General features: G+C 40.2%; 1 protein-coding gene across 1 annotated transcript in view; it reads left to right on the forward strand.

Moving 5' to 3' along the window:
- ABCA13 (ATP binding cassette subfamily A member 13) overlaps nucleotides 1-15,975 on the forward strand; it is a 396,806-nt gene that overhangs the window by 77,834 nt on the left and 302,997 nt on the right. Inside the window, exons 16-17 of the mRNA XM_045052108.1 lie at nucleotides 6,863-6,977; nucleotides 10,256-15,037. Of these exons, the coding sequence (XP_044908043.1) occupies nucleotides 6,863-6,977; nucleotides 10,256-15,037 (4,897 nt within the window). The remainder of the gene's footprint in view (nucleotides 1-6,862; nucleotides 6,978-10,255; nucleotides 15,038-15,975) is intronic.

Genomic DNA, 15,975 nt, shown 5'->3' on the forward strand with positions numbered 1-15,975 from the left:
CAAGAGAGTTCTGGTTAGCGGGGAGATGGACAGTCTAGACATGGGTGTCAGGTCAGGGTGCTGGGGCACAGAGCAGGTGATGACAAGTAACGGGCAGGACGTGAGTTGTTTGCACTTAGAGAGTGTGGAGAATTTGGCGGGTAGAAAACTATGAGGGAAAAGGGGTCAAATTCTTTAAAAAAAATTTTTTTTAAGTTTATTCATCTTTGAGAGACAGGGAGAGACAGAGCATGAGTGGGGAAGGGGTAGAGAGAGGGAGACACAGAATCCAAAGCAGGCTCCAGGCTCCGAGCTGTCAGCGCGGAGCCCAACACGGGGCTCGAACCCACAAACTGTGAGATTGTGGCCTGAGCTGAAGTCGGCTGCTTAACTGACTGAGCCACCCAGGTGCCCCGGACTTGGACGGATGGCTCTTGGAGGCCGATGAGCTCGGTAGCAAACATTGCTTCTGGTGCAGAGTTTAGTGAGCAGGTCACTTGAGCTTCGATTGTAACCAGTTTTCTCCTTAGGAAAACAGGGATTATCTGGCCTGCTTTATCGGGTTCTTATGAGGACTAAATCAGATAATATGTGTAAATGGCTAGCACGGGACTTGTAGGCCATTGCGTGAGACATTCCTTTCCTTCCGCACAGAAATGAGTGCCAGCATTATAATGAGTCACAGACAGCAGCCAGGGAGTGGACTCTCGTGGATTATGTTTTCTTCTTTTGTTTAGAAAACTTGTTCGATGTGGCTTGGTTTTTTGGTAGCATTACCCTTTTGAAAATCTGTTATGAATCACACACACCCGTGCTGATTTTCATGATTGTTACTACCTTCCTTTTCCCCATGTGATTTCGCTTGTGAAATAGATGCCAGAAAGGTTAAATTACTTGCCTCAAATTAGGATTTCTTTCTTTTTTTAATGTTGATTTGTTTATTTTTTTTATTTATTATTTAAAAAAATTTTTTTTAACGTTTATTTATTTTTGAGACAGAGAGAGATAGAGCATGATCAGGGGAGGGTCAGCGAGAGAGGGAGACACAGAATCCGAAACAGGCTCCAGGTTCTGAGCTGTCAGCACAGAGCCCAACGTGGGGCTCGACCCCACAAAGTGTGAGATCGTGACCTGAGCTGAAGTTGGACGCTTAGCTGACTGAGCCACCCAGGCGCCCCTGATTTGTTTATTTTGAGACAGAGAGAGCGCATGAACGAGCAGGGGTGGCACAGAGAGAGGGGGTGGGAGAGGAGCCCAAGCAGGCTCAGAGCCATCAGCCCAGAGCCCAATGCGGGGCTCGATCTCACGAACTGTAAGATCATGACCTGAGCCGAAATCAAGAGTCGGATGCTTAACCGACTCAGCCAACCGGGTGCCCCAAGAGAGAGAGAATCTTAAGCAGGTTCCACACCCAGTGCAGAGCCCAACTCGGGCTCGATCCCATGACTCTGGGATCATGAGCTGAGCCGAAATCAAGTCGAATGCTCCACTGACTGAGCCACCCAGGTGCCCCAGCAACTACAAGTTTTTAAATTAGGTCTACGATGAATTCTGAGATAATTTTTGTATATGATGTTGGTGTACACTGAGTATTATTTTTTTGCATATGGAGATCCAATTGCTTCAGAAAGATTTGTTGTGAAGATTTTCTCCACTGAATTATCTCTGTCCCTTTGTTAAGTAAATTACATGAATGGGTCTTTTCTGCCTCTTCTGTTCCAGGGGTGTGTTTGTTGGTCTCTATGCCAATATCACACTACCTCGATTAGTGAAGTTTTAATTTCTGAGTTTTATTGATGTAAGTACTCATTTCTATATGTCAGTTATCCATTTATTTAAATAATCTCTAATTTCTACTTAGACATGAACTAACCTCTAATCTCTACACTCAGTTGAGTGTAATATAATAACAATAAGCCAGGTGCCCCTAATTCTTATAGTTTTAGTGTAAGTCTTAGCATCAGTGTTAGCCTTCCTACTTTGTTCTTTTAAAAAATTGTTTTAGGGGCGCCTGGGTGGCTCAGTCGGTTAAGCGACCGACTTCGGCTCAGGTCATGATCTCACGGTCCGTGAGTTCGAGCCCAGCATCGGGCTCTGTGCTGACAGCTCAGAGCCTGGAGCCTGTTTCAGATTCTGTGTCTCACTCTCTCTCTCTGACCCTCCCCCGTTCATGCTCTGTCTCTCTCTGTCTCAAAAATAAATAAACGTTAAAAAAATTTTAAAAATTGTTTTAGGGGCACCTGGGTGGCTCAGTTGGTTAAGTGTCTGACTTCGGCTCAGGTCATGATCTTGCAGTTCGTGAGTTCGAGCCCCGCATCGGGCTCTGTGCTGACAGCTCGGAGCCTGGAACCTGCTTTGGATTCTGTGTCTTCCTCTCTCTGCCCCTCCCCCACTCACACTTTGTCTCTGTCTCTCTCTCTCTCTCTCTCTGTCTCTCTCAGTAAAATAAATAAACATTAAAATAAAATGAAGTAAAATAAAATAAAAAAATTGTTTTAGCAAGGCCTGGTTGACTCAGTTAGTGGAGTGTGCGACTCTTGATCTTGGCATTGTAAGTTTGAGCCCTACGTTGGGTATGCAGATTACTTAAAACAAATCTTGGGGTGCCTGGGTGTCTCAGCCGGTTAAGCTCCAACTCTGGATTTTGGCTCAGGTCATTATCTCTTGCAGTTGATGAGATCGAGCCCTGAGTAGGGCTCTGCATTGACAGCACAGAACCTCTTTGGGATTCTGTCTCTCCTCTCTCTCCACCCCTTCCCCTGCTCACACACTCTCTCTCTCAAAATAAATAAATAAACAATTAAAAAAATAAAATCTTTAAAAAAATTGTTTTAGCTATTCTAGGTCATCTGAATTTTAGAATCTGCCTCTCAGTTTCTCAAAATTCTGTTGGAATTTAAACCAGGATTGAGTTGACTCTCTGGATAAATTTAGGGAGAATGACTTCTTAACTACACGTAGTCTTCTGATTCATGAGCACCATGTATCTCTCCATTTGTTTATGTCTTATTTATTTTCTTCTTTTAAAATTTCTTAATGTTTATTTATTTTTGAGAGAGAGAGAGGCAGAGCATGAGCAGGAGAGGGGCAGAGAGAGAGGGAGACACAGAATCCAAAGCAGATGCCAGGCTCTGAGCTGTCTGCACAGAGCTTGATGTGGGGTTTGAACTCAGGAGCCACGAGATCATGACTTGAGCCAAAGTCAGTCGCTTAACTGACTGAGCCACCTAGGCGCCCCTGTTTTCTGTTAGTAATTTCGTTGTAGTACTCTTCAAATCTTTTCTCAGGTCATCCCTATGTTTTTAACATTTTTGAAGCTTTTGAGATGTTACATTGAGATGCATAACTAGGGTAAGTAAGCCCCCCTTGATAAGATATTTTGCTTTTTCATATGTTGTTGGATTCAACTTGCTAAAATTTTGTCTAACATTTTGCGTTTGTTCCATGAGGGATGCTGGACTGTAGTTTTCTTTTCCTTTGATGTCTTTGTCTTATTTTGGTATCAAGGAAATCCTGGCCTCATAGAATAAGTTGAGAAGTTTCCTCTCCTTTCCAATTTCCTGGAAGAATTTGTGTAGAATTGGTATTAGTTCTCCCTTTAACATTTGGTAGAATTTAGTAGTGAAGCCATCCCAGCCTTTAGTTTTTTTCGTGGGAAGGTTTTTTAACTATACATTCAATTTCCTTAATAGGACTATTCAGGTTATCAGTTTCTTCCTGAGTAAGCTCTGGAAGAATGTGTCTTCCAATGAACTTGTCTCTGCCATGTAAATTGTCCACTTTAGTGTCATAGTGTTTTTTTCCTGCTATTCCATTATTATTCTCTTTTAAAAGATTTTTTTTAAAGATTTTATTTTTAAGTAATCGCTACACCCAACATGGGGCTCAAACTCCCGACCTTGAGGTCAAGAGTTGCACGTTCTTCTGACTGAGCCATCAGGTGCCCCCCTTATTATTCTCTTAATATTATAGAATCTGTAGTAATATCACCTCTCATACTTGTTCTCGGTAATTTGTGCCTTTCTTTTTTTCTTGATCACTTTGCTTTAGAGGGTCATCAATACTATTGATCTCAAAGAAATAGCCTTTGGTTTTGTTAATTTTTCTGCAATATTTTCCTTTATTCTATTTCCTTAGTTTTCACTTTGATCTTTACTCTTTTCTTTATTCTACTTACTTTAGGTTCAACTAACTTATTCTTTTAATATTTATTTATTTATTTTGAGAGAGAGAGAGCGAACAGGGGAGAGGCAGAGAGAGAGAGAATCCCAAGCAGGTTCCTTGCTGTCAGCACAGAGCCTGAAATGGGGCTCAATCCCATGAAAATCAAACTGAAATCAAGAGTCAGATGCTTAACTGACTGAGCCACCCAGGCACCCCGGGTTTCACTGACTTTCTAGTTTCTTACCACAGAAGTGGAGGTCATTGATTTGAGACCTTTATACTTTTCCAGTGTAGGTGTTTAATGTATAAATTTCTCCTTGAGTACTTTTTTAGTCATATCCAACAAATACTGCCATTTGGTTCTCTGATTTTTATTCAGTTTTAAAATACTTTTTCATTTACCTTTTGATTGCTTTTTGGATCCATGAGTTATTTCAAAGTGTGTTATTTAGTTTCCAAATAGTTGGGATCTTCCAGATACATGTCTGTTAATTGATTTCTAATTTAATTGGTCAGTGAACATTCTTTATATGACTAGAATCCTTTTAAGTCTTACTGAGCTCTGTTGTTTGGTCTAGAATATGGTCTGGCATGGCAAATGTTCTGTATGTACTTGAGAATATGTATCACGTTGTTGGCTGGGGTGTCTTAGCTAAATGTCAATTGGATCATGTTGGTTCATGGTGTTCTACAGATCCGTGTCCTTGCTGATGTTTTTTTGTCTTCCTGTCGTATCAGTTATCAGAGGGCATTTTGGGATCTCTGACGGTCACTGTGGGTTTGTTGATTTCTTCTCGTACTTTATATTGGTTTTTGTTTCATGTGCTTTGTATCGCTTCTCGGCCTTTTGGCTAAGATGTTTCATGTGCTTTGAGGCTCTGTTATAATGCCCATGAACATTTAGAACTACTCTGTCTTGATTCCTCGATGCCTTAGCAATATAAAATTACAGTGATATTATCATCTGAAGTCTACTTTAGTGCTTTCTTTTGCTTTGTGTTAGGATGGTATGTCTCTTCTGTCCTTATACTTTTATTTATGTCTTTCATTTCAAGTGCATTTTCATATGCAACATACAGTTGGGTCTGGTTTTATCCATTCTGAAAAGTTTTGCCTTTTTTTTTAATGTTTGCTTAATTTTGACAGCGACATCAAGGGAGAGGCAGAGAGAGAGAGGGAGACAGAGTATGTGAAGCGGGCTCTGTGCTGACAGCAGAGAGCCTGATACAAGGCTTGAACTCACAAACTGTGAGATCATGACCTGAGCCAAAATCACTCAGCCGAAATATCCACTCAGGCCCTCTGCCCATTTTCAAGTCAGATTTTTTGTTGTTGTTGAGTCGTATGAGTTCTTTATATATTTTGGATATTAGCTCCCTATTGCGAATATCATTTGCAAATATCGTCTCCCATTCAGTAGGTTGCCTCTTTGTTTTGTTAGTGATTTCCTTTGCTGTGCAAAAGCTTGTTAGTTTGATGTAGTCCCAATAGTTTATTTTTGCTTTTGTTGTCCTTGGCTGAGGAGACAGATCCAAAGAAATACTGTTCAGACCAATGTCCAAGAGTTTACTGCTTCTGTTTTCTGTCAAGGGTTTTATGGGTTCAGGTCTCACATTTAGATCTTTGGTGCAGTTTGAGTTTATTTTTGTGTGCGGTGTAAGAAAGTGGTGCAGGTGCATTCTTTGGCATATAGCTGTCTGCTGTGCCCTACCCCATTTACGGAAGATACTGTCTTTTCACTATTGTGTACTCTTGTGTCCTTTGTTATAGATTAATTGGCCATAGAAGCATGGATTTATCTCTGAGGTCTCTATTCTGTTTGATTGATCTATGTGTCTGCTTCTGGGCAGTACCACCCTCTTTCGGGGCAGTTTTGATTGATTATTTTTTCTCCTAAGTCTGGGTCACGTTTTTCTGCTTCTTTGCATGCCCGGTGATTTTTGATTGGATGCCAGACATTTTGAGGGTTCGCCTTGTTTCCTGCTTGCCATTCTGTTTTTCCCATGTTCTTGAAAACAGTTTGATCCTTTCGGATCTTGCTTTTAAGGTTTGTTAGGACTGGAGCGACACTCGGTGCGGTTGCAAATATTCCCCAGGACCGAGGCGAGACTCATCGTGCGTCTTGTACTCATTGTCTCGTGAGATTGTGGATTGTTCCGGTCCGGCTGATGGAAAGAGAATTTGTTCCTGGCCCATGTGATCCCCGGATACTTTTCCGGAATCCTTTTGGGTGGATCTTTCCCTGGTCTCCGGGTGCTTTGTCACCTGCATGCACTGGTTTGTCCTCAGCTGGATAGTTGCAGGAGGCAGACAGCGGGGCTCCATCTATACGTCTCTGTCTTTCCTGGGAGTCTGTTCTGTGTATCTGTGCCGTCTTCCGGACTCTAACCTTCATCCCCTCTGCTCAGGGCGCCTGACAGTTCCAGCTCAGTTCCACCTCCTGTGTCATGGCCTGGATGCTCTCCTGAAGGCAATAGACAGGATAATCATGGGTCTCACCTTGTTTATTTTCTGTCTTCTATGGATCACTGTCTCCATTGCTTGACGGCCAGGGATAGTTGGTGTTGGCCAGAAGTGGGAGCCAGATCACAAGGATTTCTAACCCTTCTTTGTTATATTTTCAAACACATTAACTGAACCACTAGAGTGTTTTTTGCTTTGGCAGATTTGACTGTTGTTTCCAACTTGAGATCGATATATGTAATGCCATTCTATTTAGCTTTCTCTGAGGAATCTCCTTGTTACGAAGAAAACATGGACTGGGAAATCATCACTGACAATTATTTTGACTTTTTGAGTAACTTACTCAAGTCTCCAGCTGCTTCCGTAGCCAGGTAAGTTTTCAGAACCCAATTTCCAGGTTTCTATGTAACTATTACCTGAAGACAAGCAGAATCTAGTTGTAGGAAATGCTGCTTTTGCTTTAGAATGTGAGCTCCTTATTTGGCTACTGAACAGTGTTTCATATTAGGTGTTCAATAAACATTTGCTCCATAGAGTGTATATGACTCATGTTTCCACGGATTTTGAAAAGAAAAACAGATGAAAATAGTAAAATTGTCTCTGAAAAGCATGAGTTACAATAGATACCCTAAAAAGTGTAATCTTTGGAAAATAGTCTCATCTAGTTGCCTGCTTGAGTCATGGCATCAGTGATTTAAGATTCTGGTAGTTTTGGAGACTTTTGAGGAGAGAAGTGATCTTTGGAATTAAATCTACCAGATTATATGCTATGCATTGTGGTAGAAATTTTTATGTATAATTATGGATATTTCATATAGTTTATTTCTTTAATTTTTAAAAACATGAGTCTTTCATTTTATTTATTTATTATTACTTAAATTTTTTTTTAATGTTTATTTTTGAGAGAGAGAGAGAAAGACAGAGCATGAGTGGGGAAAGGGCAGAGAGAGAGGGAGACACAGAATCGGAAGCAGGCTCCAGGCTCCGAGTTGTCAGCACAGAGCCCGACGTGGGGCTTGAACTCACAAACTATGAGATCAAGACCTGAGCCGAAGTCAGACGCTTAACTAAGTCACCCAGGCGCCCCTATTTATTTATTATTTTTAAGTAAGCTCTACACTCAATGTGGGACTTGAACTCACAACCCTGAGATCAAGAGTCGTCTACTCTACTGACTGAATCTGCCGGGTGCCCTGAATATTATGTACAGTTTAAAGCACACTTTATTGTTCATGGGTGTGCTGAGAAGAGATGGGACAGAAGCTTTGCATTAGAGCATAGCTTTCAGACTCAGGAGTGGAACCTGTTCTATGAAGTTTGCTAAAAATACAAATTCCCAGAAGCGCTAGACATTGACTGTGTGTAGGAACCAGGTTTCTGTAGATTTAAGAAATTCTCCAGGTGCACAGCAAAATTCAAGAGCCGTTCTTCAACATCTCTCTGGACCTAGGAACTGTCACTCCCAAGAAACTTTTAAAGCTCGGGGGTTAGTGGACCAAGGAGGAAGAGCACAGGACATACCCCCTGGAGAGTCAGTCCCTTGTTCAGTTTGGATTTACAATACCTTACTCTCCTGAAAGTCTCAAATATTTAGATGCCCTAGAAAGACAGCTGTAAACCTCGTCTGTCTATGCTCCAAGGGCATGTTTCATTTTATAGCTGTAGACCCAGAGCAGCTGGCATAGTATCTGTCATGATAGATGCTAGGTAACTGGGTGTTGACCTAATGAATGAGTGAAGAAATAAAAATAAGGATGGACATTAATCGCGATTGGTATGAAGAGTACTGGGTCTGGAAATAGAAACCCTGGGCCATGTCCTGTTCCAGCCGTATAATCATATAAAAATAAATATAGATTTATAACAAATATATAAATATATATTTGTGTATATATATTCATTATATATTTATGTTATATATTATATTTATATGTATCTATTATAATATAACATAATATATAAGTATATATAAATATATTATATATTAAATGTAAAAAAATATATATAAATTATATATAATATATTAAAATATATATAAATTATATATAATATATAAATATGTATAAGTTATATATATATAAATATATATAAATTATATATAAATTATATAATATATAAATACACATAAATTATATATAAATTATATACAATATATAAAAATATATATAAATTATATATAATATATAAATTATATGAATTATATTATATATATAAATATATGTAAATAAATATATAAATATATAATATATATTTAATATATATAATATAAATATATATAATTTATATAATATATTATAATATATATTTATTATAATATATATTATTTATATATTATACATTGTAATAAATATAAATATGAATATAATACAGATATAGATATAAATATAAATAAATAAATATTTATATAAATATAAATATATTTATAAATATAAATTTGTATAGATATATAAATATAGGTACAGATATAAATATAAATCATATAAATATATATAAAGTGGACAGGTAGCTCCTGAGTTAATGGAAGTTAGTACATTTCCCAAGCGAGGACTTCTATTTATTTATTTATATTTATTGAAAAACATTTTTAACGTTTATTCATTCATTTATTTATGTAAAAAATATTTAATGTTTATTTACTTTTGAGGGAGAGACAGAGTATGAGAGGGGGATGGGCAGAGAGAGAGGGAGACACAGAATCCAAAGCTGGCTCCAGGCTCCGAGCTGTCAGCACAGAGCCTGACACAGGGCTAGAACTCAGGAACTGTAAGATCATGACCTAAGCCGAAGTTGGACTTAATTTACTGAGCCACCCAGGTACCCCTGACTTTTATTTCAATGTTTATTAATTTTTGAGAGAGAGAGGCAGCATGAGTGGGGAAGGAGCAGAGAGAGAGAGAGGGAGACACAGAATCCAAAGCAGCCTCCAGGGTCTGTCAGCACAGAGCCTGATGTGGGGCTCGAACTCATGGACTGCGAGATCATGACTTGAGCTGAAGTCAGACGCTTAACCAACTGAGCCACCCAGGCTCCCCTCCAAGTGTGGATTTCTCTTGCGAGTGTGGACTTTGTCATAACCCCTGAGTTGCTCCTTTGAGAACTCCTTGCATTTTACAAGTTAACCCCTGGAGAGAAAGTACACTATCTAAATTAATGAGTTTCTAATAGTGGGAAGTGCCAGCATTGTTTAACGAACACAGGAATTGCTTCTGGAACAGGCAATTCCAACAGTTGTCCGTCCATAAATCATAGGGGGAGATTTCTGACACACTCTGCCATTTGGACTCCGCCTACAGCCAAGACATTGTGAGACACAATAAGGAATCAAAACCCGAGATTTTTCCAGCATACACAGCAAACTTACCTTGAACAATCCTACATGTGAAATCGTGGAGTAAAGTAACTTAAAATCCATTGTTTTTGGTGCAGGAAGCAGATTTTAAGCTAAACACATGTATGTGCATTTTGGATTTGTAAAACACTTCCAGGGCTCACATTAATTTAATTCCCTACATTGTGTGGTAAATCCTTCATTTATGTTTTACTCTAAATAAGTCTGAGTATTACCCTGAAAAGTTGATAAATTGGATTTGTCTTGAATTTATTTATTAATTTATTTTTGGATACTAAAACAATTCCGCTAATCTTTTAGGATCTTGAATTCCTCCAAGGAACTTCTCCTGATGGAAAAGAGATTGCATTCCCCGGAGGACGAGCAAATGCACTTTTTTTTATCGCTGGTGGGGTTTCTGGAGAAATTATTGCCTAATCCTTTCGACTCGCCCCGGGTTCCCAAATCCAGTGACCACCCATCTCCCACCGAGACTCTTCTGAACACAAGCCATTTGTGGGTAAATCATTCAAGAAGTTTAGAGAGAGACCCATCTGCTCTTGATACTCAGAAACTTCTGGAACTTGGCAAAGCAGTGATCGCAAGAGCACAAGCTCTTGAACGTCTCTGGACAGAGAAGGAATCAAATGATATTTTGAGATTTATGGAACTAGTACTTTCTGAAATGAATCCCAAGCTCCTGGAGTTGTGGACGGATGGCATTTCAAAAGGGGAAAGAGACACACTGGAGACCTTGACTACAGGTCTTAACTTTTCTGTTCCAGAAGACGAGAGGGTTCTTAGCAAAAGCTTTAACTTTTCTCAGTTGTTCCATTCAGGTCGGCCTCCATCGCCATCTGTGAAAATGGACTTTGTACATTTATGCGAAACGGTCCTAAGCAGCCTCTATGAATTCGGATTTCTGAGGCAGGGCCAAGTCTCAGAGGCTCTGGACGTAGTCTGCGCTTTACGGAACCTGTCTGAGCGTTTCTCAGCCCTTCCTGAATCCGAAAAACGAGAAGTTGCTAAAATCTTGACTCAGCTCTATCTCAGCATCTTCCAGGACAAAGATTCAGCTTTGCTTCTGCAGATTTATTCTTCCTGGTTCCAATCCATGTCTGAATTCTTGAGCAGTCAGGGCACAGACTCTTTGCTACCCTCCCTTGCACAAATCTCAAAACACATTTTGGATATCATAAAGCAATTTCATTTCCGGAACATCAGTGAAGCATTTGCATTTTTATATGAGACAACAGGGGTTCTCGAGGGAATTTCGGAGGGATCTTATTGTCAGCAGTTGCTTTCATTTTTTAACTACTTGGAACTTCAGGCCCAATCCCTGGTGTCTACACAGGGCCCCGAATTGGAAGTGATTCATGCTACGTTGACAGGTCTCAAACAGCTGCTCGTGGCCAACGAGGATTTCCGTATTTCTTTCTTTCAGTACATGAGCCAGTTCTTCAACGGATCAGTAGAAGCCCTTTTGGGTAATGAATGCTTTGCTTTGGATAGTAAAAACGTTTCTTCCGTGAATTATTCAACAGACAGAGGGTCTTCATTTATTCTTCCGTGGGCACAAATTCTTTCAAACCTGTCCGCGAATGGCAGTGTGTTCAATGAGTTAATGGCTGTTCGCTGCACTGTCTCGTGGCTCCAAATGTGGACTGATATCTGGGGAAGCATATCTCAGATATTCAAGTTTGGCGTGAATATTTTCACTCCTCTTCATGATGGCCTCACTCAGCTTCTGGATGAATTGGAAGGTGATGTGAAAGTTTCTAAAAGCTGCCAACGAATGTTTCCTACCCACCACCCTGCCAGACTCATACTGAATTTGTTTAAAAATGTAACCCAAGCTGATGGCTTTCATGATTGGGATGAGTTTTTGAGCCTCAGGGATCTTTGGGTAGTAGTGGGTGATGCCTTAGTTAGTGTAAAGTCACTTAACCCCGACCAAGTAGAGAAATCCCTTTTCACCATGGAGACTGTCCTGAGTCAGCTAAAGACATTTCCATTAAACACAAATGCCAGCAGAGAGTTTTTATATTCTCTGCTTGACGTTTTCATGGAGTTAAGCAATACCTCAGAATACATCGACAGAGATGTACAATTGTTAAATCACTTTCTTTCAAATAACCTCACAAATCATGGAATGAAGTTTGAAAGTGTCATCAACGAGCTAAGAGAAACAATGTTATTGCTTAGAAATGTGTCACGTGACCAAGATTTATTGTCCTGTGCCAATATTTTCCAAAATGTTACCGAGTTTATTTTGGAAGATGGCTTATTATATGTAAATATCTCACAGAGGACATTACATATTCTGGCCATGTTAAATTCCACATTTTCCTCCGAGGACACAATCAGCAGACAGAAGGGGTGCGTTGCATGGGTAGATATCATGAACCATCTGTACATGATGTATAACTCCAGTGTTTCACAAGGTTATCCTCGGGGTATTTGGAAGAGTTTCAGAGATGTAGAGAACAAAATTAACTCTACATTGAAGCTTGTTACTGGGATGCTGAATATAAAGGACCCTCATTGTTCGTTCAACATGTCAGATCCAGATTGTGTGAATACTGTATTGAAAAATGTAACCGATTTCCTAAATGTGATACTCACTGAAGTCTTTGAAGAGGAAAAGGTACCTAAATTAGAGATTTTATTAACTCTTTTAAATGATTCCACAGACCAAGTAAGGATGATTATCAACAACTTGACAAGAGACTTTGATTTTGTATCTCAATCCCACTGGAAACGTTTTACTGGATTCGTTCTAAGACCCATTGAAATGTCAGATGACTTACCTAGCCGATTTAAAAATCTTTGGCTGCATTTAGTAGCTCTGGGGAAGGAAGTTCAGAAACTTATGAAGGCTGTCTCCACTCACATCCTAGAAAGTGACTCCTCTTCTACATCTGAGAAGCTTTTCAATGTATTTGCTACCAGTCTAAAAGAAAAGGATGTCAACAGCTTGGGCAATTCATTATATCAGTTAGCCAGTTACCTTGCCTTCAACTTCTCTTATGATCTCCAACATCCACCACAAATGAGTCCGCACAAAATCACAAAAGCTGTAGGACTTGGTATTCAACTGATGAGGGATGTGTTCAACTCCCTGACGCCCTCAGTTCTTCACAACATTCCACGAGATGCAGGTAATAGTCAAGTGTTCAAGAAGGTAACTTCTCTCCTGCGTACTCTCAAGAAGCCAGACATAGACCTACTGGTCGACCAACTTGTACAAATGAGTGAAGCGCTAACCGATTTCTTTAAGAACGTCAGTAGATTGGGTCCTGGCCGTTTGGGGGCCGACCTGCTTGTTGGCTTGCTGGAAAAATTTGTGGACAGCTCACATTCTTGGAATGTCAATCACCTGCTCAAGCTCTCACGCCTGTTCCCAAAGGATGACGTTAACGCGGTGGTAGACGCCTACTACGTGCTTCCTCATGCTGTGAAGCTCCTGCAGAGAGGAATTGACAAAAACATCACAGAAATCCTCGAGGATGTCTACAAGTTCACTGTCCTTCATGGCATCAGCATCTCAAATATCACCAAGGAAGACTTTGCTATTGTGATAAAAACTCTTTTGGACACGGTGGAATTAATATCAGATAAACCAGCAATTCTTTCCGAGGCTTTAACTTGCTTTCCTGTGGTCTGGTGCTGGAATCACACGACTTCTGGATCGAGGCAAGATCCCAAGGTAGAAGCCTGTAAATCCCACGAGCTCACGTCTTCTTCCTTTTATAGCAAAGTGGCCAGAGTACTCGACCTGCTCCACCTCTCTCCCGTGGGCGGAGGTTTACAATGTTCGGAGGAAGGCTCACAGGAGGAGATTTCTAGGACGATGGTCTGTGTCATTCATGAACTAGTGGACTGGACTTCCATTTTTCTAGAGCTGTCCGAAGTCTTCCACGTTCAAACTTCACTTGTAAAAACCATGCGAGAATTTTGGCATAAAGTGTTACCGTTTGTCCCGTCTTCTGGAAATCAAAGCAACGGTGGCATCTCTGAACTTTGTCCCAGCGGCTCCCTAAAGCAAGTTGCTTCACAGATCATAGCAACACTGAAAAGTGTTAGCTTTACAAAAGTTGCACCAGATGAAAAGATTCTTGATACACTAGCCAATTTAAGCAAGATCCTCAACATTAACGAAGGCACAGAGGCATCTGTTCAAAATAAGATTTCCTTAAATTTGGAAAGGATCATGAAATTGCCTTCTGGGGATCGGCACCTAGAAAATGGTGCCCATTCTGTAGACTCTCCATTTGTGATGTTTCTGGATGCTAATGTGACGGACAGTGGTTTAGAAGCACCAAGTTTTACTAAAACAAGTGAAGCGACTTATAACTCTTCTTACTTTGAGGAACTGTGGCTTGAGGTTGAACAAATCATGACAGAGCTAAGCCACGACTTTCCTATCAGACACCTGCTTTCTGAAATTAACAAAGAAATTCAAATGATCAGTTCAGAGACTGTTCAAAATATAACTTTGCAACTTGCCCATGTGTTTGAAAGCCTGGGGTCCTTGTCACTGAAAACATCAGAAATCATTGAAGATTTTCTATTGGGCATGAAAAACTGGCTCCATAAACGTGCAGACAAAGATGACTCTAGAATGATTGAGACGTTATTTCTTCTGACAGCCAATGAGAATGCAACTGATGATATAGCTCTGTGGATCAAAGATTTTGCTACCTTTTTGGGTTTTCTCAAAGCCATTTCTAGGGAAGGTGACCTTGACGTTGCCCATTTGACACAACTGCTAAGCCAAGAACAGCTAACTAATTTGTCGCTCGTTCAATTCCTTTTTGAAAGTGTCCTAATTAATTCAATCAGTAAGTTAGCTGGGAGTTCTCTGGAGGCAGCCTCAAATTCGAGTGATACTGACCTTCAGATAACGAATTTCATTAACCTCACCTTGAACCAGACTCCTTCAGGAAATGGTGTGGGCATAATCCTCCCTCCAAGAAGTGCAGTGGATTTCATGGAACAGCTTTTGCAAACGTTCTTCTCGTTTTTACTGGAGGAAAATTCTGAGAACAGACTATCTCTTCTGCTGAAGGCCTTCCACAAAGACATCGCTGCAGAGATGAGGTGAGTCTACTTTTGCTTGGTATAATAAATGCGGTTGTCACACGTTAAAATCTGCTTTATTTCCTGAGCATGTCAACATCAGTGACAGCATTTGTACCTACCACCTACGAGTGACCTTTGGCATGAATTTTGTCTTAAAGGACATTTTATTAAAGTTTCAAGCTGAGATAATTTTGATGATTGTCGTCTAAGTAGGAAACACGTTATAGAAACCTAGCCCCTGGCAATTAATTGCTTATGCTTTCTTACATTCTTGGGTTATGAAAATAGTTATGAAATTCTATTTTATGTGGAACTTAAGCCCTATTTCTTATATATGTAGATGCATATACACGGTCATAATTGAATCGATGTATTAACTGTCTCATCACAAGTGAGGGGTTTAAATATTTTTATTCCAGTTGATCTCCTGTGATGTTTATATTTGGAATTGAGGAAATTGAGGAAATTCTAAAACTTTAAATGCTTTTTTAAAGAGTTTATTTAGGGGCGCCTGGGTGGCTCAGTCGGTTGAGCGTCCGACTTCAGCTCAGGTCACGATCTCACGGTCTGTGAGTTCGAGCCCCGCGTCGGGCTCTGGGCTGATGGCTCAGAGCCTGGAGCCTGCTTCCGATTCTGTGTCTCCCTCTCTCTCTGCCCCTGCCCCATTCATGCTCTGTCTCTCTCTGTCTCAAAAATAAATAAATGTTAAAAAAAAAAATAAAAAAAAAAGAGTTTATTTATTTTGAGAGAGAGAGAGAGGGAGAGAGAGAGAAAGAACATGTGCACAATCAGGGGAGGGGCAGAGAGAGAGAGAGAGAGAGAGAGAGAGAGAATCCCAAGCAGGCTCCACACTGTCAGCACAGAGCCTGACACAAGGCTCATACCCCTTAACTGAGAGAGATCATGACCTAAACTGAAATCAAGAGTCATCGGATGCTCAACCGACTGAGCCACCC

Source organism: Felis catus, chromosome A2 (genome assembly GCF_018350175.1).
Source record: "Felis catus isolate Fca126 chromosome A2, F.catus_Fca126_mat1.0, whole genome shotgun sequence".
Taxonomy (NCBI): Eukaryota; Metazoa; Chordata; class Mammalia; order Carnivora; family Felidae; genus Felis; species Felis catus.